This window comes from Epinephelus fuscoguttatus, linkage group LG19 (assembly GCF_011397635.1).
Source record: "Epinephelus fuscoguttatus linkage group LG19, E.fuscoguttatus.final_Chr_v1".
Taxonomy (NCBI): Eukaryota; Metazoa; Chordata; class Actinopteri; order Perciformes; family Serranidae; genus Epinephelus; species Epinephelus fuscoguttatus.
Window position 1 is genome coordinate 21,041,899 of NC_064770.1, and position 23,235 is coordinate 21,065,133.

At 44.0% G+C, this 23,235-nt stretch overlaps 1 protein-coding gene across 1 annotated transcript; it reads right to left on the bottom strand.

The window, feature by feature from the left end:
* Window positions 1-750: 750 nt before the first annotated feature.
* s1pr2 (sphingosine-1-phosphate receptor 2) lies at window positions 751-19,415 on the bottom strand. Its single transcript, XM_049560623.1, has 2 exons — window positions 18,813-19,415; window positions 751-3,680 (listed from the first exon to the last, which is right to left on the bottom strand). The coding sequence occupies exon 2, from the start codon at window positions 3,547-3,549 to the stop codon at window positions 2,434-2,436; it is 1,116 nt and encodes a 371-aa protein (XP_049416580.1). The 5' UTR covers window positions 3,550-3,680; window positions 18,813-19,415; the 3' UTR covers window positions 751-2,433.
* Between the last annotated feature and the right edge of the window lie 3,820 nt (window positions 19,416-23,235).

The window sequence follows — 23,235 nt, forward strand, 5'->3', positions numbered from 1 at the left end:
CAAGGCCACTGTAAGTCAGCCTCTCCGCTCACCCAAAGTCTCCCCCTCTTACCCCGAAAACCTCTCTCGGGGCCTTTCTTTATGCTTCTCTCAGACAAACTATCTTACAAATAGACATTCTTCTTCACCACACCCCATTTTCACCCTCCCTGCCCTCTGCCCAGCTTCCCATCATAGCCCTGTCTTGCCTTAGCCTTTAAGCCATGGAACAACTTTATTAGGTAAGAGAGCCATGATTAATGGCCAGGCAGCATTTGCATGTACAATTTCTGGCTTTCATGTTGAAGCTAGTGTTTTTCTGACCTTGTCAGAGCATGTTTGGATTAAATGCTGCATTTTGAATACTTCTCAGATCTCAGCACAATAGGGAGGCGTCTCAGGACCTGCAGATAAGCTACAGCTGCAGTCAAATTGTTTACAGCTCAGAATCAACTCGAGGCACACAAACACAGATTCTTTCAGTATTTCATTTATTTTTTAAAAAAGGGAATGAAATTAACAAAAAGTACCTACATTAGTGTTTCAGATTGTACCGATTTAACACAGGCAGCGTGCTACTGGACACAAAAGGCTATTGCACACGAGACATTTCATACAACACAAGTCATACATACTGTACAAAATTACATACATACTTACATACAAACATACATAGTTATTAATGTATTTATTATAAAACGTCAGAGAGTCAAGCAACACAATGAAGTGACGGGTACACAAATTTAAACACCTCTCTATTTGGAAAAAAAAAAAAATGTGGGAAAGCAAACATCACTGAAGCTGCCAAAGTGCTTTTCACCATTTCTACTTGGTCATCTAAATGTAAAAGTCAATATAAAAAAAAAACACTGAGGGAGAGAAGAGTTTTGAATGTGTGTCTACAGGAAGAAGGTTAGTGTAACCCTGAACAACAGGAACCGGACAATGAAAAACAGGACTTCCTGCTGCTTAAGGAAGTTACATGTTGTAGGATGTCAGAGAACGAGGATGAAGGTGACCTCCCAGGGGGGCACATCCCCCCCTCTGTGCATTTATAAACCGCATCCTCTCCTGTTCTGTAAGGGAGGTGAGGGGTCTTTGGAAAGATGAGACATGTTTACATCTTTAGCTGCACAAGGCATATGGCTAACAAATCAAACCAGGATGTTCACGACAACTTTTTTTGTTCACGTTGCTATTTAAGACTTCACAGTGAGAGTGACTTACCCTGTTCATCCCACTCTCTGCTCGTCAATGACTTGGTAATTCAAATTGATGATCAATAATACTGTCAACAATGGAGCACTAGCCCCAAACACTTCATACATACATTCAGCCTAATTCCCCAAGAGAAAGGCGTAAACAGAGCCAGCACATTGCTGCTAAGTTGCTGCAACACTGTCAGGACATCGGCCTCATTAGTCAAAGCTGCTGGACAGCTGTCACGGGGCACAACTCATCAGTGCCAACTCACTTCAGGAAATGTGCGTTCTGATTAGGCCTTCCTCGAAGGAAACTGTTAAGATACAAAAGACAACAGTAAAAGCAAGAGGGACAGATTATGAGGACGAATGAGGGAAGGGATGTTAGTGATGGAAGCTGGAGCTGGAATATATCATACATACATTAACACTTACAAATAAGTTAGGATTTCATGCATTAAATGTAAGCAGATTATGTAAGTTTGTTGTGGTTAATCAAATGGTTTAAGCAAGGTTATATAGGGAATATGTAGCCCTGGTTTAGTTGAGGGAGCACTCGCGGTGTTTTGGCTGCGCTGGAGTACAGTGCTGAGTGAAGGTGATCACTGTCTCCAGCCTTGTAAAGAATGAATAAAGGATCTGTGGGCCTGATGTATACATAAATCAGTAAAGTAGAATAACGTGGTTAAACCTTACGAAGGACAACAATCTCTGAAGTAATCTACAAAGTGCGACTTTGCAAGCTTTGCATTGATTCAGTTCTCGACAGGACCAAAACAACTCACCATAACTATGATACCATGCATGTTATGTGTCTATTTTTGGCTCTTAATAGGGGGTTTACATGTTTAGGAAGAAAAACAAAAACAAGATGACAGGCATACACATGAATGGTTTGCAACTCCATATTAATTAACGAGAGTACCCATGAAAAAGCTATTTTCACATTTCTAAATTGGTCCCCCTCTTGAAATATTGTGTTTTCACACCTGCTGTGTGGGTGAATCGATTGAATGTTGATTGTGAATTCACACAACTTTGATTGTAATAACAAAAAGTCTGCATTGTGGCCTTGCCGGGCATCTCAGTCCAGGGTGTGCTCGCTTCTTTTTTGACATCTCCCCATCAAATCACAGCCTCTTTTCTTGATCTCAAATACACACACATGCTTTCTCTCACTCTCACACACACACACTCATACACACACACACACGCACACACACATCAAGTACACTGATGTTTTTGCACCATATCAAACACAGGTGGTACAATCTTGCATGATTGGCGTGGTCTGGTGTTCATGTTTGTGGGTGCAGTGTTCCAGAGAGCTGGAGCTCTTTAGAGGGACCAGGCAACGGTCAGATGGCCGCCCGCTTTGCAGCACCCCCCAGCAGCACAACACACGCAGGAACTCCTTTCTCATGTCCTTGCTGCGCAGTGTGTAGATCACTGGGTTAAGTGCTGAGTTCAGAGTGGCAAAGCCAAAAAAGATGTCTGCTTTGGAGAGGATAGGGCAGAATTGTATCCTGCAGGATGAATCTAGGAGGAGGATGGTAAAAGCGGGCAGCCAGCACATGATGAAGACACCCAGCACTATGGTGACAGTTTTCAAAAGGGCATAGGCTGGTGAGTTGGTCGCTTCCTGATGGCTGGAGCGTACAATCAAATAGATCCTCACGTAGAGGATGACAATAGAGAGTAGTATGAGGCTGAAAATGGTCACAACAAAGAGGATGTATTTTTTAGAGTAGAGCGGCAATACAGCTGAGCACTCAGGGAGGTCGTTGATGCAGTTCCAGCCGATGATTGGAAGTCCTCCGAGCAGGATGGAGGTGACCCAACAAGCTCCAATCAGGAGGAACATGCGGCACGTTTTCGTGGAGCCGTACACCTTGACCTTGGTGATAGCAATGTAGCGCTCTATAGCTATCGCCAACAAGCTGAAGACTGAAGCTGCCAGAGCGATAAATGCTGTACCCTCCCGGATGAACCACTGCACAGGCTTCAGGTCAAAGGTCCTTGATCCTGATAGGAAAATGTTGGCTATGTAGGCCGAGCCCGCCAGCAGGTCAGAGAATGCCAGGTTGCCGATGAAGAAGAACATGGCAGAGTGGAACTTCTTGTTGCGGCAGACGGCGATGAGAACCAGCAGGTTCTCCAGGATGATGATGGTGCAGAGGACCACGATGACAATGTTGAGGGTCGTGAGCTGCTTTTTGTTCTCGATTCGTTTAGCAAGCTCCTGGGTGGTCATATTCTTCGCGTACGCATAGTAGGAGTGGATCAGGCTCTGATTGTAGTACTGGGAATACTTGCTCTTCATGGTGACAGGGTGGCAGAGCACAGCGGCTTTACGGCAAAGATTCATTCACACAGTGGAGTTGTGCAGAGCGTCTAAACCGTTAATCATTGCCTTTATGGAAAGGACAGGAAGAGGGCCCAGGCTGGGAGGGAGACTGCCTGTCCACAGTCACGTCTAGGGAGCTCTATGTGGGTCACCTGTAGACACACAGAAAGGAAGAGAAGGCCCGTGTTACTGACAAGGGAAATTCAGTTGCACTTATGAAATAAACTGTGACAAAGCAAACATACATTTTCAGCAAAGCAATGCACTTGCCAAAGTAAAACTCAACCAGCAAAACAAAGTAGCCAGGCAACAACCTGTTCCTCAGCCTGAGCAGTGGAAACTAAACACTTCAAGTCAAAGAGTGGAGGAACTGCAACAGACCAGAGGTTCAAAATGAACACCCCTCATTACAAAATGTCCCTGAGGTGATCTAACAGGTAAACAGATTCAAGAAGAGCTGGGATTTACATTGAAAGTAAAGAGAACAATCACATGACATGACTGAATGGCCACACAGAGATCAGACTGCACTCGCTGAGTCCAGCCCAAACTGCACACCCACGCAGGCAACAGTTGCAGCTTGTTGCGGCTTAGAAGGAATGGAAAGTAATAATCCTGTGGTTCACTAGGGAGTTGTGCGTTATGATAAAAAATTACTCTGTGGGGAAACTGAAATTCACTCCAAGGAACATTATCGTGCAAAGATCTGCCCTTTCTTGGGTTGGCGAACCTGTGTAGGCAGGGATCGTCTTCAGGTAGAGGAGTAAATACCCTGCGAGTGTTGGTGCTGAGACAAAGGGCTAGCACTTGCAGTCTGAAGGGGACATTCCTCTAAGCCTGTCCGAGCACTCGGCTGTCAACACATGGCATTGTTGTGGGGAGAGAACCATTCCACTCCAGTGAGCTACCTCTCGAAACTTCAGCATAGCTTGTGGATCAGCCAGACCTCCTCATCCCACCCTGCCCCTTTCAACCAGTTCACACAAGCTGACAGCAAATCAAATAAATGCCCAAGAGGAAAAGGTGGGAGATTCCCTGACTTTATTAGAAAAAGCTTTGCAAGACTTGATTGTGGCAAATCAAAAGAAAACCAGAAACCATTTGCATGTATCATATTACAGTATTAAAGGTCCCTTATTAAGCTCATTTTCAGGTTTATACTTGTATGTTGGGTTTCTACTGGAACATGCTTGCGTGCTTTCACACTAAAAAAAACACAGTATTTGTCTCATGATGTCTGCCTGATTATAACTGTATTCACCCTCATTCTAAAAATCAGTTTTAGTGCCAGTCTCTTTACAACCCCCTCCCATAAAAGCCCACTCTCCTCTGTTTGGTCAGTGTCCCTGTTTCGTGTGCGCTTGTGGCACTTCTGCAGTGTCATTTCACCCGAGGAACGACTGTAATGGCACCGTAGCAGCACTTTATATAATATAGTTGTGACATCACAACTTCTCGGAAATCCTGACGGCTCGTTTAAAGACGAAGGTTTATGAATACGACTGTGTGCATTTCTCTGTATATTGAACATTTTGATACTTTCACAGTATTTATATAGCACCTATGACTAAATGGAAACCTAACTTTTTACATTATGTGGCCTTTAAGTATTTACACACTAAAGATTTTCCACATCAGGCCCAGACACGCCAAGCCTACAGTCGGCTGTTGGTCAATGTCAGGCTGTCTGTGAGTGACTGCTGCCCTAGTTTGTGCGGTGTGTCCTGCACCTTTGGATCCAGTCGGCCCTTGTGGGCTTTTTTTTCCAGCCAATACAGCATGTTGAATCGTGGTCAGAGATGGAATCACTCTGATTGGCAGTTTAGCTTAGTGCACAAGAGGAACAAAAAGTCAAAGTCGAGAGGGCGTCAGATCCAAACAAAGTTGTCGGGTAAGATAATTTTTTAGCCTCTGAACTCTTAATTAATAATAATTATTTGAGTTATTGTTCGCTTTGTTCTTTCAACACTGGTTTGTGTTTGTGCTAACTGGCTAAGTAGTGTCTTGAATCCATCCTGCCTGTCTTAATGTTTCCTTTTTTAAATAGTGAATACAGACTACCACCGCCTGCTGGTATGAGTTATTTCCTCTTTGCAGTCCTCTTTGCAGTCTTTGCCGTGTATTGGGGGGAGGTGACGCAACAGTTAACCATCGTCACCACTCGATTTTTGATGTCGGTTTGGTGTGTCAAGGCCTTCTGTCTTAAGGTGGTTTGTGGGCATACGTTGTTATACTCTGAATACATTAACAAGCTTATTAGTGAGAAACCAATGCAGATGACCTTTGACCTAATAAAGTGTTAAGTTTTGTAATAATGCACCCAAGCAAATTAACAAAAACCTTGTGAACCATTAATGTGGCATCAAATTACTCAGAGAGCTCATTTTTTAAAGGAGAAACCAATAAACAAACAAAATAAAATAGGCTGCAGCTCCAGGGCTGAAAACCAAGGAAAGCTGGAGGCTCTGGAAATCTAATTAGAGGTGGAGCTGGTGTCTTAAACCTGTCAGAAGCAACAAGATCTTTCGGCAGGCCAGCTCCAGAGGTAATTCAACACCGATGCTTTCATTGCTCATCTTCGGCAGCTATAGCTCCTAACTGGAAACCTTCAGTGGAAACTGGGACTGAACTTCATCTCTGTTCTGCTTGGGCAAAGCCCCAAAAGACTGAAAGATGGAGAGGGGACGAGACAAAGCCAGACGGAGAGCATGCATGTGGAACGGCATCTGGACACAAAGGCTGGAATCTGAGACATCACTGTGACGTCCGCACACACAAACTCATCCATGTGACGCGTTGCACCACGCGGATCCTCACTCTGCATGTCTCTCTTCACACATACGGCTAATTGTGACAGACACAAAGCATTTCCCTGCACACAAGCAGGTTCGACACGGAGCTGCTATTGGTTGCCAGCACACTGTTTCCTCAAGCAGGAACAAAGAACAATAGGCTCCTTCAGTGTGGATAGCACTGCCCTTCAGCCTTCATAATGGGACAGCACACTTCCATTTGGCTGATGCAACTGTATCATAGCAGAAATTTATTTACAGTCGAGCACTCCCTTATCACAACTGCTGTATCAGGACAGCTTGTCTCCCCCTCCCCATCCTTTCCAGCTCCACTAATAGACACAAATAGGAGGCTTGAGGCTGAGCACATGTTCCAGCTGCACCAGTGTAATTATATTAGGTTGCATTATTGCAGCATATAATGATTTTATTAATGGAAAACTCAGTCAAACCAGACCAGCTCTGTCTGTCTCCTGTCTGCTATGAAAAAAAGACACTGTTTTTTTTTATCTTTTCTCTCAGTGCTGCCCTCTTTGCTCTGGACAGGTCTCATTATGTGTTGTGCAGACAGCACGAGGTCGCCCCGTCACCTGCCGTCCTCGGCTTCTGTCATCACAGGGATTTCACTTTGTGTGTGAAAACCTGACGGGCTGGTTTGCCTACAGCCCCGTCTCATCGCAGCCCTGCCCTGCGCCTCTACCTGCCGTGTGCCATTCAGATGTTTCCACGGCGATTGGTCGACAGGAGCGCAGACTTGCTGCTGTGGAGCCCCTCCTTCCCGACCGACCCGTTGTTCAAAGTTGTGCCCTGTGTTCGACCCACACATCACTGTCACACTTCCACAGCAGACAAAACAGAGTGTCAAAAATGTTGTCACGCCATTTCCTAACAAACACAATGGGATAGCAACAGCAGCACAAACCCCAAAACTTCAGTACATGAACAGAATAGTTTAAGTATTTTTTTTTTAAAGTAATAGTAGAGGCTGATTTATTATTTTAATACACTTTTAAAAGTATATAAACATATTAGAATTTTATAAATATTATCCTTTTTAACCCACTTTTGGTCGGGGTGGTTAATGGTTTTAAACACAGGACTTTCCGTCAGTGACCAGTGTTTGTGCACCTTTGTGAATTATTTCAGGGTATGTTCTCACCACATTTTTTTCCTATCTTAACCCACATAACTTTATGTGAAGTAACTAATGACATTTGTGGTGCATAGAAAGGTACACTGAATTAATGCACTTATGCATTAAAGATATATTTCAGTGTAACTTAAATATAATTTTTCTGCATTTAGGTTACATTCAGCGTTTTTAAAAGTAGAGCTAAGTCTACTTTCACTACTACTATTACCATACTTTTTAAAAGGGTTACATTGGGACAGCATTTTCAAGCACTGAAATGCAACTTAACCTGCAGCTCCATGTTGAAATAACTTGGAAAATGGTCTCAAGTTCTTCCATTATGACTTGAACATAAATACACTGAAGTTGTAGTCAGCTGCTCCAAAAAAATACATGTATTCAAAATACTTCTTAATTGTAGACTCCTCTCGTAAGAACATGATGTAAGATTTTCTTTGGTATCGCTAACAACGGTCAAAGTACTGTGATGTAAGTGAAGGTTTATAGGGGCTACAGAGAGACAAATAACACAATATCCTGTCTGGATTTCACAGTGAAGCTCAGAAACGGTTTAAAAAAAAAGGTGTTGAAAGAAACAGCTGTGGACTGAAGGGTAAAAAACAAGCACCAAAGAGACAAAGGAAGTCAAACAAGTGACAGACACCTGAGACAGGATGTCCTATCAGATCGCTTATGTGAACGTTGTTATCACCAAATATTTCTAATCATCTCATCCGTAGAGATGCTCTTGTGATGCACGTTCACATTAACACATATCATTAGGGTTTTCACAGTTATGCTTGCTTTTCACAACTGCACATACAGATAAAAACATGCTTAATCAACCATGGAACCACAGTTGCAAACAGCTGCGTCGATTCTCTGGCTTCCAAAAAGATAATTCACAGGGAAGCTGCTGAAAGCTGATTCTTGTTTTCTCCTAATCTCAACAACAGACAAGAGGTCCCCTCTCTATCATGGGACTGACGGCTACACAAAAGCCTCAGGTGTTTTTCCCAGAAACACCTGATAAGCCCCAATTAGCAGAGCTACTGCTCACCACAAACCAAGGCAACGGCGCCCCATTACACCACCTGCTACCTGTTACTCTCTACTTAAACCAGGCTGTACTTTCTCTGGAGAGAGCAAAACAAAAACAGGGCTTTTAACAAGGGCTGATATTGCAACTGTGATACGATCTGCAATATTTGAAAACCATATAGAAAACCATTAATGATTATGGTATGATTTTTGCAGGGATCTGTACCAAACAAAAATGTTTTCTTGAGTTAGATATGATGTGTAGGCCAGGACATCTCTGCAGCACAACACAGGCTTTCATATTTGTTTTGTTTATTTTCCTTTTCCGCGTGATTTGCTTTGTTTGTCCATGCATCACCGGAAGACGGTTGTGAAATAACAGTGTCTTGTAAACCCACGTGGCATGGGCCTGAAAAGGCATGACACTAAAATCAAAATGAATGAATGGAAATTTAATTCAAAATAATATTCGGACACACATTTCGCCATTAACAAATACTGTGGTTTTAAAATTGCAGGAGGCCATATTGCAATTTCAATAAAATTTTGATTAACTGTTCAGCCCTGCTTCTAAACCTTCACCCAGATTATACGACCACATTTCCGTGTGTACGCATACACTCACACACACAATTTCACTCACATGATGAGTGTAGACAATTTACATTTACACCTTATCTTGTTTGCATGTACATGTGCTTACTGTTGTGTTTACCTAAAAAAAATCCCTCAGCGAGTTTTGCTGTTGAACAGTTTGTGGTCTGAAACATCCTGTAACACATCTTTCTCCATCTCCCCTTCACACCTCCTGCTCACAAGCTGCTGTAATGGCAACAAAGCACCAATCCGGCCTGTTTTCTTTCGCGGCACAGTGTGTCCTCTAAAAAGCCGGCGGCATGAGACTATATCACAGAGATCGTCTTTGTTTGGACTATAAAGTGAAAAAGTTGATCATGTACATTTTCCATTTTAAGGAGATTTAATGACTTCCTGCGCCCTCTTCGAGACACCAGGCTTTTCTTTGGGAATAGACTTTATCTCAGCCACAAAGTAATCCATCATGGATACACAGAAAGCATCTGCAGCTGTGATTTGTTCTTTCCTGCTCAGCTTCACAGCCGATAATGGTGGTATCAGTGTCTGAGAGCGCCTTGCTGTAACTGTAAACTGAATCTGTCCACCTTTCTTTTCCTCTCTGCTCCTTGTGTCCTGCATCTTCAGGACAGTCTGTGGGTGCTGCCACCATAACAACCAGCACTCAGAGCTGAGCGGCAAACAAATCATGTTTCAATGGAAAACCTGACTCAAACAGGTTAAAACTGTTATGTGAAGGTGTCTTTTTGAATATTACAGTCAAAGTAAAACAAAAGGTGTGAAAATGACTATATACAGCCGAGCACAGCACAAGAGCTGTGGTGTCTAGGAGGAAAATTCCATGTGCAAAGCACAGCAATGTAGTCAGAGCGTTTTCCCCAAGTCAAGTGTTGACATGCCAGACACACGGGAGAAAACACAACTAACTACCACCGCAAAGTTTTACCACCACTACCACAGAAGCTGCTGAGGAAATGACTAAACTGAAAGATGTACACCCACATCTTCTCTACACTTTTCCGTTTCTTAAACTTTATCAGCGATGACGTCTACACTGCCAACTGCACACATGGGCCCGTTATGGCAGGCCTTTTTTTTGTAGCAGCTCAAGCAGTCACGCTTTTTGCAACCACAGGAAACACAGGGATGGACTGTGTCTGCTGGCAGGTGGCTGCAGCATCTTTGCCGCTCTATCTATCCCTCAGCCCCACGGCTGTGTGTGTGTGTGTGTGTGTGTGTGTGAAATCTTTTCACAGCAACACAGCAACACTATTGACTGTCCGCAGTCAATTTCCAAGAAAAAAAAAAGCATTAATGTTTCCAGTATCCCTGGAACTGGGATGATGAGGATTCATGTTGCTGCTGTGACACGATATTGGGCACAGCACAGACTGCATAGTCACACACGGTGACTTTGTAAAGTGCTAAGCAGCGTCTCTTCTGCAGAATAAACCCAGAACGGTTCTTACACGTTAAGTCATGAGCGCCTGAGCTTATCTTAAGCCGTCGCTGTTATCTCTGCTACATGCCACACTGCCGACGAACTCACTGACAAGACTGTTAAAACTGGGAAGTACAGTGAAGCTGCATGACAAGAATATTCATAAACATATACGTTTGAGGTCAAACCAAGCACCAAAGCATCAGCAACCTCAACTTCCTACTGTGGAACAAAGTAACAGTTAAGTAGAAATGCATTCACTTCAGCAACTCAATGCCATGACAAGCAGTTTACTAATCGACAGCATTGAAGCTAAGAGTGCTACGCTCACACTCGCTTTTGTTCTTTCTCATCCAGATATTTTCAGATGTTTACTTATTTTCCTAAACACTGGAAATCAAGGTAGTAAAAATCCACAGAGACAGAGAGTCTGACACATTCTGGCAGTGATTTCGCACACTGTAGCCTTGTACTCAAGGGGCAAAAGCGTGGGCCGAGGATGGAGGAGGGAATTACAGGCAAATAAGTCGTCAGGCTCTGTTGTTTTGAAACACCAGAGGCTCACGAAATCACCACGCAAATGAAAACAAGGGGTTTTAAGGGGAAGTACAAACAAGAAAGACGAGAGAGCCTGTTTCAACGTCGTGCTGTAACTTGCACGGTCTAGAGGAAGAACAGACCGAGAGATATGAGATGGGGGCCTGCAATATGTCACAGTTTGCAGCTTGGAGAGGAACTCAACTAAGGGAACAACAAATTTAACAGGCGGACGAAAAAAACCTGGCAAAAAAATGTCTGTGACTTGCCAAATCATATCACAGACATAGACAAATCACATCCTTTTTTTTGGACAAAAAAAAATGGAGAAGTACCACAAGTTTGCATCAGAGTCATGGTACCTGCATCATGGCATTAGATACCAAAAACAGTTCCTTTTTAATGACAAACTAAACGGTTCCCTCGTGTTTTTTCACTCTCTGTATGAGGTGTGAGCAAACCTTCCTCTCTCTTTGTCCGTTATTATGCTAACACAATTCATTAAGGCCTCGTATAAGCTGCTAGATATTAGGGGAGTGGGTGTCCCCAATACATGGGGCTTCATCGTTTAATTAGGGATTACCCTTTCGCTCGTCAAGCAGTTTGACAGTTTGGGTACAGCCTCTTCTGAGGGGTCCAGACTGTCGACACACTTCAGTGAGGAACAAAAAGTCTTGTCTTGTTCCTCAATTAGTTCATCTCTACAAACTTTGCAGTACTTTATTCACGGCAGCTGTTCATGTGATGCGGCTCTTAGAGCAGCAGTGAGAGGAGTAGAGACAAAGAACTGCGTTAAAAAAAAAAAAAAAAGAAAGGGGGCATCATACAGCCTTAGGAGCCATAACCCGCAGTCTGCCTCACTGGGGGGTGGGGGATCTCCAAGGGTGGCGCCTGAGAGGCAATTACTGTAATACCTTCACCCTCGGACTATTGCTGTCAACTTAAGTCACCATCTTCCAAATTATTCATGTTTTTATATCGCTCTATTTTGCATATTTCCCTTTCATGCTGCTCTCTGATTTGCAGGGCCACGTCGTCCTCACTCCAACGCCCCCTTCTCCTCTCATATATTTTAAACTTCACCACAGAGATCAAAAGACAAGGCCACAAAGAGGTGATTAAATGCACATCAAGCAGGATTTATTTAGCGCACATCTGGGGCAGACATGTTCTTATAGTCCCCTATTAAAGACTTCATTACAGCACAGACTGCGCAATCAGCCCTCGAATCATGAAACTCTGGAGCTCGACTGCACCCAGAAACTACTTTTTCAGAACAGTGACTGCGTCCTAAACTGAACGCTCTTGTTTCATGTAACCTTACTGATAACAATTTCAAGAAATAGCAGCATTATCTAACTTGTAGATAGACAGCAAAACACCTCCACACCATCACACCTCCTCCTCCATGCTTCACAGTGGGAACCAGGCATGTGGAATCCATCCGTTCACCTTTTCTGCGTCTCACAAAGACACGGCGGTTGGAACCAAAGATCTCAAATTTGGACTCATCAGACCAAAGCACAGATTTCCACTGGTCTAATGTCCATTCCTTGTGTTTCTTGGCCCAAACAAATCTCTTCTGCTTGTTGCCTCTCCTTAGCAGTGGTTTCCTAGCAGCTATTTGACCATGAAGGCCTGATTCGCGCAGTCTCCTCTTAACAGTTGTTCTAGAGATGGGTCTGCTGCTAGAACTCTGTGTGGCATTCATCTGGTCTCTGATCTGAGCTGCTGTTAACTTGCGATTTCTGAGGCTGGTGACTCGGATGAACTTATCCTCAGAAGCAGAGGTGACTCTTGGTCTTCCTTTCCTGGGTCGGTCCTCATGTGTGCCAGTTTCGTTGTAGCGCTTGATGGTTTTGCGACTCCACTTGGGGACACATTTAAAGTTTTTGCAATTTTCCGGACTGACTGACCTTCATTTCTTAAAGTAATGATGGCCACTCGTTTTCTTTAGTTAGCTGATTGGTTCTTGCCATAATATGAATTTTAACAGTTGTCCAATAGGGCTGTCGGCTGTGTATTAACCTGACTTCTGCACAACACAACTGATGGTCCCAACCCCATTGATAAAGCAAGAAATTCCACTAATTAACCCTGATAAGGCACACCTGTGAAGTGGAAACCATTTCAGGTGACTACCTCTTGAAGCTCATCGAGAGAATGCCAAGAGTGTGCAAAGCAGTAATCAGAGCAAAGGGTGGCTATTTTGAAGAAACTAGAATATAAAACATGTTTTCAGTTATTTCACCTTTTTTTGTTAAGTACATAATTCCACGTGTTCATTCATAGTTTTGATGCCTTCAGTGAGAATCTACAATGTGAATAGTCATGAAAATAAAGAAAACGCATTGAATGAGAAGATGTGTCCAAAATTTTGGCCTGTACTGTATATGTATGTATTTCTGCAGCGTGCATGTGCAAACTGTCCTGAGATTTGCTCTGCATGAAAAAGGAATAAGCTTTTCTCAGAATATGATGCTTTACATGGAACAGCGGTAAACCACAGATGAAAATGCTCAGCTATGAATCTGTCATGTTTGTGTGTGCATAGGTATAGTGTTAACCACATGGCATCCTTAATACTGATGTACCCTGACTGACGTGATGCAGTCACCACCTAGATAAGGTCTCGCTAGCCTGCATCAGAAACCTCAGGTCTGAATGCATAGGCGTGCTTGATTCAAGTTTCAGCCACTCTACCCCTCTCACACCTTCCTATGTCCTTGTCTTTACAATAAGCTTTCCCCTAATGAATGGCTTTGAACCCTCTCTTTAGGTCTCTTTTGTCCTGGCTCCCTGCTCCTATTCTACTCTGTTGCTAGACCTTGAACTCCACCCCTTCTCATGTTCTGTTGCCTCATTGGGAAACTGCGAGGTTGCCGTGAGAGAGTCTGTGGTTATTTGCTGCATGGCGTGCCAGCGAACACAAGTCATGATAACTTATATTCACACAATCCTGTATTTTGGTAGCGTGGAGGGTTCTCTTTGACTGTGACATCCGTGTTTGTTCCACTGATGTTGCATTGAGCATCACCACAGACAGTCATGAGACAGCATGCCAAAATCAAAGGCACGGCAGAGGAGAGGAGGGAAGGCAACAGCTTCTGAGCGAAGAAAATGGAAAATGATACCATCTACACAGGCTGACACACGAGGGCACAAAGCTGCCCTGATTGCTTCTGCCTAGTGCCCGCTGATAACATGATGAACTGATGGAGGCCCTCCATCTCTCCTCATGGTCCAGCATAGGAAAACAACTCCAGACTCCTCTGGCAAACACACATCCATTAAACACAGCTCTGTTGTTAGAGAAAAACACGGTTGCCTGGTGAGGGAACATTGTTGTGTCCACACAGTCTACAGTTGCTCCTCGACATTTTATACAATTTAAGAATTTCTTGCTTCAAAGAGCAAATTTATTTCTTGAAAAACTCGACATGAATCAGCCTCTCTGGCATGAGGACACTTAGACTGTAAAAGAAAAAAAATACGTGCAGAGCCAATGCAACCTGCATTTAAAGACCAGTGAAAGTGTGCATGGAAAAAGGTATTAACCTTGCTGAGTTTTGGAAGGATACTCTGTCTGCTTTACTTCCTGGCACAGAAGTAAAACATTTCTAAAAAGAAAAGGCCCCACTGTAAATAACTTGGCTTTTTGTGCAGCTTTACAAGCCTTATGCAAGGTTTTGGTCGAGCGGTGTGCCAAGGGATATTTTGCAAAAATAACAAACAGGTCAGAAAGCAAGTACTGCTGTGGTGGAACTTTTGAGAGGGCACGGGACAACAGCTACTTGACTTTGACCGAGACAACACTCATCTGAAATGGACATGTTTGAGCAGTTGTCACTTTAGTTTTAAGTAAACAGATCCCACTTCCACTCAATCTGTCTATTGCGATGGAGCAGTCTGGCCTTTGTCATGACCCGGCTTGTGCTTGGCTGGAGGTTAATTCCATCATGTCTTTAAGCCTGGAAAGACTGAATCTGAGGCCTTTACAGGATAAACAATCTTAATAGCTCTTTCTAACAAAACAGCCATCGCAATTGGCTATTTTGCCTTATTTTTTTAAAGTCTGAAAGAGCACACTGGGAGGCGATCAAGTTAACTTTCAGTTCCAAACAAAATGAAATTGCTTCAGCAGGCTTTCACTGGCTGCATGGGGGCAATTCAAAATCCAAGAAAACTGTCTCCAGCTCACTTTTGGATCTGGGGAGGCGGGGTGTTGAAGTAATCCCGCAGAGTTTTCCAGCTGCACAAACAAAGCCGACTGGATAACAAAGGCTTCCAAGAGGGAAGAAGAAAGAGGAGGAAGAGGTCTCGAAAAACCACAGCATCTTCATGTGTACCTGCTCCAAAGATTGTTCCAGAGCTTGCGCTGAAAACGACCAGAAATCAGGAAACCACGACATGACCACACTGATTAAGCCTGCTGCTGGAACAGACAGTATGAGGCTGTTCCCGCTCAGTTCATAAATCACACTGCATAACCTAAAGAGAGGTTGCAAAGTGCTGCCGACCCCATCCAAAGCCGCAGCAGTAACCAGAAACCTTGTCTTCAATCTGCTTGTCATTGTCTCCGAAAGATGTGCAACGCTCCTGCCTGTGCAGCGACGTTGCACAATGAAAAATGCCAGTCAGAGCTCTAAAAAAAGCCATTTGCAGCATTATTTCCAACTGGCAGCAGTTGGGAACAAGGGGCTGGTCTGAGCTTGAAATGTGACAGAAGAAGAACAGCCTTATCCCCACCACAGAAAGTGTCAGGAAATCCTTGCATGCTGCTACAAGCATCAGCGCCTGGTCATGGGGGGTCTCATAGTTTGTCCAAGTCCTTCAAGTGGAAAAGGAATGTAACTGGAGACTTTAAAGCTAATGGATTCTTTCATTGGGTAAAACACCTTCTTAAAATAGTCTCCGCCAAATATCAGCTTATGTAAATGTTTATATGAGAATCAGAACAGCACTGACAGCAACTAAGAAAGGTTGTTTTGAAAAGGAGAGACTGATAGTGCAAGTTAAGTGTGCATGTGTGTCTCTCTACCTGCCAGCAGAGAGCAAACACAGTCTTTAGTGACATCCTATTTGCAATTGTGTTTACAAAATGGGTAAAAAAGCAGAGGACGCCATAGTTATTTCTCTGATCTGAGACACTCCCAGCTCTTGGCCGTGAGTGTGAAAGCTACATGCTGTCAGCTGTGTGTTGTGACTTGCGATTCGGCAGCTTGCGAACAGAAGGCGTTTATTTTGCTCCAGCTGCCACACCCAAGGAAAGTGTTTTTCAGCTAAAGGGGGAGTACCAGTTAGAACTCTGAACCCAGATGGCTCTCTGCAGAACACTATTACCATCACAGAGACAAGCCACAAAGCAATGTGTAAACACATGCATTGTCCTGTAGCCTGCCACAGTTCCTATTCTTATTGGAGAGCCATGTGTTGACCTCTGACTGGTTTCATTTAACCAGGTAAAAGGCAGGGCGCCTCTGGCAGGTCGCTCCTCTGATCTTACAGTGTTGTCAGCCCTCGGATCGGGCTGAATAAAGTGGTGAGTACAGACAACAAAAGAGAAGTCAGTCTCCCTGAGGAAAAGCCTTCTCGCTGCTTCCTATTAGCAGACTACTCTCAGGCCTGAGCTGAAACCCGAGCATCCTTCAAGGATCGACACCACCCATCCGCCACCCATCCCCGCCTTCAACCCCCTAGTGACCTGTTCCATTTTTTAAAAAAAAGTCCCGCAAATCCAGTTCCCACCACTGGATTACCATCAATTTATTTATTCGTCCATGCACTTAAACATCTGTTTATTTACTCAGCTCATCTATTTGTCTTCATTTCTCATGCTATCCCCAGCAGTCCCCATTGAGTAAGGTCCCATTACAGCAGTCATCTTGTAGAGGAAAACAGGGTCACTGAACACAGTGAGCCGGGTCAGCAACACACAGATCCTCTACTCATGATGTCATGGACTGCTGGACTGAGCTGGTCTGCCTGCACTGTAACATAAAATATTTTCTCTATATAGACTGGTAAGACCAATACCATGTGTGCTCTGCGTCTGTAAATGGCTGTGTGTGCCTGGAGCTGCTGAGTGTCTGGCCAATAAGTTGACGCCATTCACAGCACCCTGGGGTTACTCTTGCCCAGGCCAAGGATGGTGAAGTGTGTGAAGAAGCCTGGCAGTGGGCAGGCCTGGCGGGGTGGTTGGTTTTGTTCTGGTGCAGTGAGCCATGTGGTCACATTGGCCGAATGCAGACGGCCGGCCGGCTGCCCCGTCTTCAGTCGGTCCAAGGCATGCTGGGAGACACACCTGAGTCCATAAGCGACTGTGCATCCCCCCAAACAAACCAAGCTGCTCTCACACAACACCAGCATCAATGAACCTGCTGACAGGGCCTTCAGCGCTTCATAGTCCTTCCTAACACTGCAGAACGTACTTCCTCTTCACCCCCTCCTCCTGATGTTATCACAGTAAGATGTTTGTTAACCTTACCTCAACAGGCTTTGCAGCATCCGTGCACATTTGAAAGTTTGGTTATCTCAACCTCAGCTGAGGCTTGAGCTAATGCCGCCACACTTCTTCTTTTTTTTTAGTTTCAGACAGCCCGCTAATGAGCACAACACTGTGCAGACTGAACCAGACCATCCACAGCACAGAGGATGATGGATGGGGGCTTTTATCTGGGCAATAAACATTAGTTCCTCCTCCTTATCATCTTATCTCAGTGTGATATGAGGATTTTCCCACAACAGGATGCCTCATGGCTGGACTGTTGACACCTATATATCCCTCTGTCTACACGGTTTACTCTTTCAGACACAAGGAAATAAGAAGCTGGTAAGTTTAGTGGTGATAAGGAAAGTGACCACATGAAGGATGGTACAAACAAGTGTTGCAAATGATCTAATATTCACTGGTTTACAATGCAAATGCATGTTAGTGATAATCTTATATTTTGCTCATTTTAAATCTCTGACAACAATGTGCTGCTGCCTGTTAAGACCCTGCTTGTTAAAACTGTGCTGCCTTCCTCTGGGGAGCACATCTCCGGCCCTATGAGATTAACTCCGGTACATGGGGATAATAGGGGCTTTTGTCTTATTAATACATCCTTTCAATACAATGCCTTCCTTAGTGTGACGGATGAGCAAGCCTCAACAACATCGGAGGGGTCAGGGCGGGAGGCGGGGGCACAGCAGGCTGCGCAACGGCTCCAAGGATATGCGTGTGTTAATGTATGTGTGTGTGTGGGGAGGCCCCTGCGTGGAAGCACCCGGGGTGCACGCAGCTCATCTCAAACAACAACAGTTATGCAGACAACATATGATGCAGCAAAATACACTGCCCCCTCCACCTCTACCTCCACCCCCCTGTATGATCGACAGCTGTAACCCTGCGCGTTAATATTTAACACCACACTATGTTATTCATTAAAACACAAACTGTGTTTAACGAACAAATCCAAATATTCACTGTGGCTGTAGGCTGGTTTCTGCTGGTGAGCTGTAACCGTACAGAGGTGTTGCCTTATGTGAGCCATTCTGCTGTCATAAGTGTACGTGAGTCAACGAGACTTTTGAGCGTCAGTGTAGACTTTCAGTTCATTATTAACAAGCCTGGGTGAGTTTACACGCGAGGGACTGAAATTAAACTCATTTCATGTACAACTGCAAAGCAGGAGAGACACATCAGATCCTTTTGTTAGGCTGCTGCAGCACATGCAGACTGTCACTGACACTGTATTTTACTTACCCCATGAGAGATGTGGTAGAGAGCAGCGAAAAGACGCTCCGACAAATTATTTGTCTCCAAATGTCCTCACATGTGGTCACCACTTTCAACAAACGCTGCGTCAAAGTTCAGTGCTTTCCTGCGCTCCGGGGTCGAGAGGCAGCGATGACAATCAAAACTTTGGTGGAGGACTAGACGGCGTGTCTCGTCTAGTCTTTGGTAAATCCATACCGGTCTGTGCGCCGCCGCTGAAACTGTACAATTATCTCCCCAAAGTGCGACGATTCCAAAAAATATTAGGAGCGACTGAAGCCAAAAAAGGGACTTCTTTTAACAGCACTTTCTCTTCGGTCGCTGTAATCCAGCAGTCCGTCTGATTGTCCTCCTGCTCTGTGGAAACAACAGCTCCACGGGGCTGTGGAGCGTCAGGGAGGCGCGCGCGCACAATACGCGCTCACACACACACACAAACACACACACCCACACACGCGAGAGACAGACTGTATGGAAACGTCATATGCCCATAAAGAGTCGCGAGCCCCAGTGTCGAAATATAACGATGTAGCTGGTTTGTGGACAGCAATTAATATGGAAAATACTTTTTAAAGCCTATTTCTGGACCTTTCCTCCACTCTGGAGCACACAAATGAATTCCAGATGTTCAACCTCTTCACTTCCTCTCTACTAGCAGATCCCAGCGTGAACCAGAGTCCCACAACTCATCCTGGCTCAGTTTCCTCTGAGAAGAGCACTGACCATCTGTAAAGGCATATATATATATAGCTCTGTGGCATTGTTATGAAATTAAAACAGTCTCCAATGTTAAAGGGGCGTATTCAATAAATAGGCATTTCACCTCCTTCTGCTTCTCCTCCAATGTTTTATTTGTTGTTTCTGATGAGTCAGTGCTGTGATTTTAACATCACAGGTCTGAGTATAGGTGTAATAAGGAGGGTGAGGTGAGGGTAAGTCAGGGCTTGTTAGTCATCAGGGCTGCGCCTAGACATACAGCAGGGCAGGTGCTGGCTCCAGTAACAGAGCCTCTATCCAGCCCCAGAGGAGGTACTAATGTCTTCACAGTCACTACACTGAAAGCCAAAGTCATCCCAAGTGGCTATGATGTCATGTGTCTGTGATAAGAAGAGGGAGCTGCGTAATGTTGTTAAAAGATTTATTAGTTGTCTTACAAAAGTAGGAGCTCCCTGGCTCCTGTGCTGAAGAAATTTGGATTCGCTTCAAGAACTGTGGGTGCACCATTAAGCAAAGGTGTGGACTAGAGTGACGTGACTTGGACTCAAGTCAGACTTGAGGCACAAATTTGATCATTTTAAACTTCACAGGTTAAAATGAAAAAAAGACTTGCAACTCAACTAAGACTTATACGGCCCTGGTACACCAAGCCGACAGTTGGCAGCTGGTCAAAGTCAGGTTGTCGAGGAGCATTCCTCACCCTAGATTTTGACTGGAGTTATCCCTTGTCAGCTTTTTTTGCGGCAGATTTAACATATTGAATTGGTGTTTAAGACAGTGGAGTCCACTGTTAAATGTATTCTCTCTGACTGGCAGCTCAACTCAGTGCATGAGAAGAGAAACGGAAGTGAGGAAAGTAAACAAATGGCTAAGGTCAAGACAGTATAAGATTAAAACAGATTTGTTATGTTAGGTAAGATTACTTTTTTAAATCCATTGAGCTTTTTAGCAGAAATTATTCATATTTTTTGTGTTATTGTTTGCCAGTGCACGCTTTTTCAGCAATGAGTTGTGTTGTTAATGTGCTAACTGGCTAACTAGCATCTTGATTTGTCATGTTGGTCTTCTGGTTTTCCTTTTTGTATGCAGAGTATATACAACCGCTTCCTGCTGGTATGGAGAATTATTTTCTTTTCACACAGGCGCAGAACGTACATGCTAGTTAGCTGTTGGCTGTGGTCTTTGCGGTGTGTTCAGTGCAACTTTTTTTTATTTTTGCAAGACACAGGCAACATGTATGCAACAGTAGGTCTTCATTGCCAGTAGGTCTTTGATGTAGGTTATGTGTGTCTGGGCCTGACCTGAAAATGCTTGACACCTTTTCCCAAGCCCACAATTAAAAAGTATGTTATTTAAAAAGTGTGCAACAAGTCAATTAATTTTGCTTCATTTTCTGAATCGACTAACGTTAAAGCTTTTCATTTCCACCAAATCCACCTTGAACCAATCTGACAGCATCCGCTCAAGTTGCAGGAGAGAACCATGAAGACAGCAGCTTCCATAAAGCTTGTTTGAACAAATTTTAAAGCAGTCATGATTTTTGTACATTAAGTATATCATTACTCTGTTGCTAAAATGGCATAGAGCACATTATGACTTGTTTAAGACTTGAAACCCAGAGTTTAGGACTTGCCACTTGACCTGAGACTTGACTTGTTTGACTTGGGACTTGACTGTTAAATGTAGAGACTTAAGGGTTATTTGTAGCTTGCAAAACCATACTTTGGTGCCACCTGTGCCATTAAAGTTTCTCGGAAACTGACATGTACCGCTTGAGAGAAAAGAGTCAGATAGGAATGAAAAGCGAAACACTTTGGTTGAAACAAAACTCCAATGATGATTCAGAGACATTTCTCCTCTTAACGTGACCACAGCTCAGACAACCAGGAAGCAGGTGGTATGTTTACAGTCTCACGCACGGCAGTCCGAATGACATCAGAGCAGATTACACAGAAGAAGCTGCTCCTCGTACAGGTGGGTGTAAAACATACCCAGTGGAAATCCACCAGCAAATGAGTCTTGGTCTGGTCCCTACCAAACAGTTTCAACAAATTTGACTCATGTCATGTCTGCTGATGGTTTACTGGGGGAGAGAGGCTCAAGATTGTGCAATCCACTCTTACCGCACTCATCCCTGCCGCCCCCGCAGCAGCTGGTATGTGGAACTCTGAGGGGAAAAAAGAAGAAGAACTTGCGAAAAAAAAAAAAGTCATAAGCTTTGCAATAATTCTGTTGAAGATGGAGACAACTTTTAACAGTTTAATGGTGCACCTTCAAAGCTTTTATTGTTCACTTTCTGTACTCTCTGCTAAAGTGCTGACAGGTTGAATGAGCGGTGTGTAATCAGTGCGTACTAGAAAGGCTTTATAGACTCTCACTGTCAGTGGGTTTATGATGGGACACTTTTAAAAGCTGCCCCACTGCTGTGTCTCTCACCGAGCTTTTAGGGGAGGGGTCAAGAGCCCTGACCTCACTTCCTGTTGGGGCTCCTCACAAGCATTCCATTGTCTGTGAGAATATGCATGGGCTCGAGGGACTCTGCACATCTGGCAGCTGTTATTAGCAAACCTCCTGTAACCCCCCCACCCCCACCCCCTGAGGAAGATTACTTCATGTGATGGTGGATGTGCGCCCCAAAATGCACCTCAAAATAAACTGTTCTGGGATAGCATTGTTTCATGAGCCGCTGCTGTTGTTGTCACAGGAATGAATCCGTCATAAAACTGGGCTTTATTATGTGTTTAGTGATTTGCATTTTATCTCCCGGCCAGCTCTTAAATTGTATTTCAGAAATTTGTCTCTACAATAACAAGGAGCAATGTTAAAGCTATAATTAGACATGTTGGGAAACATTCGCTTTCCTGTGGAGAATAAGATGAGATGATGGATACCTTGCTATAGCACCACATGATATCTTGTTTATTCTGTACAAGAACTGAAGTGTTGAGCAGTTTTTGCAGGTGGTTACGCTTCAAACTATTTCTTGGCTGGCGCAAGTACTTTCCAGGAGTCTCCACACGTTGCCTGGCAGCTGCCCGCAACTAAAAATTAGTCCCAGTATAAAAGCATATTGTATTTACTTTTAGGTTTTTGTTCCAGGTAAATATGATAGATACAGCATGTCAACTAAACTTTACAGCAGGGGTGTCAAACATATAGCCGGTGGGCCAAGGGGTCCAATCTGGTCCCCTGGATGACTTTGCACACCTCATATTGACATAACAAACTGACATCAAAGAAATAGTGGCAGTGAAGGCTGGCTGTTGCGCAGCCTCACGTCGCCTGTGTCTCAGCCAAAAAGTTGAACTTGAACACACCGCAAAGACCACAGCATACAGCCAACTAAGATGTACGTTCTGTGCCTGCATGAGAGGAAGTAATTCTCAAGACCCAAGTTAGCCAGTTAGCATGCTAACAACACAACCTGATTTTGAAAGAACAATGGATATTTACTGTGCACTAATGAACAATAACACAAACAATTCCGAACTGTTTTCCAAAGGAGCTCAATGGCTAAAAAAACCTTATATTATCTAATTACACAAGTTTGTTTTGATCTCACAGCCCTTGAATTTAGCCTTTTCTTTACTTTCCTCACTTATGTTTCTCATCTCATGCACTGAGCTGAACTGCCAATCAGAGTGATTTAATTAACTCCACCGTCTCCAACGCTGATTCAACATGCTGACTTGGC

Bases quoted from the DNA above. Each gene is read 5' to 3' on its own strand.
- s1pr2 (XM_049560623.1), bottom strand. From the start codon at position 3,549: ATGAATCTTTGCCGTAAAGCCGCTGTGCTCTGCCACCCTGTCACCATG.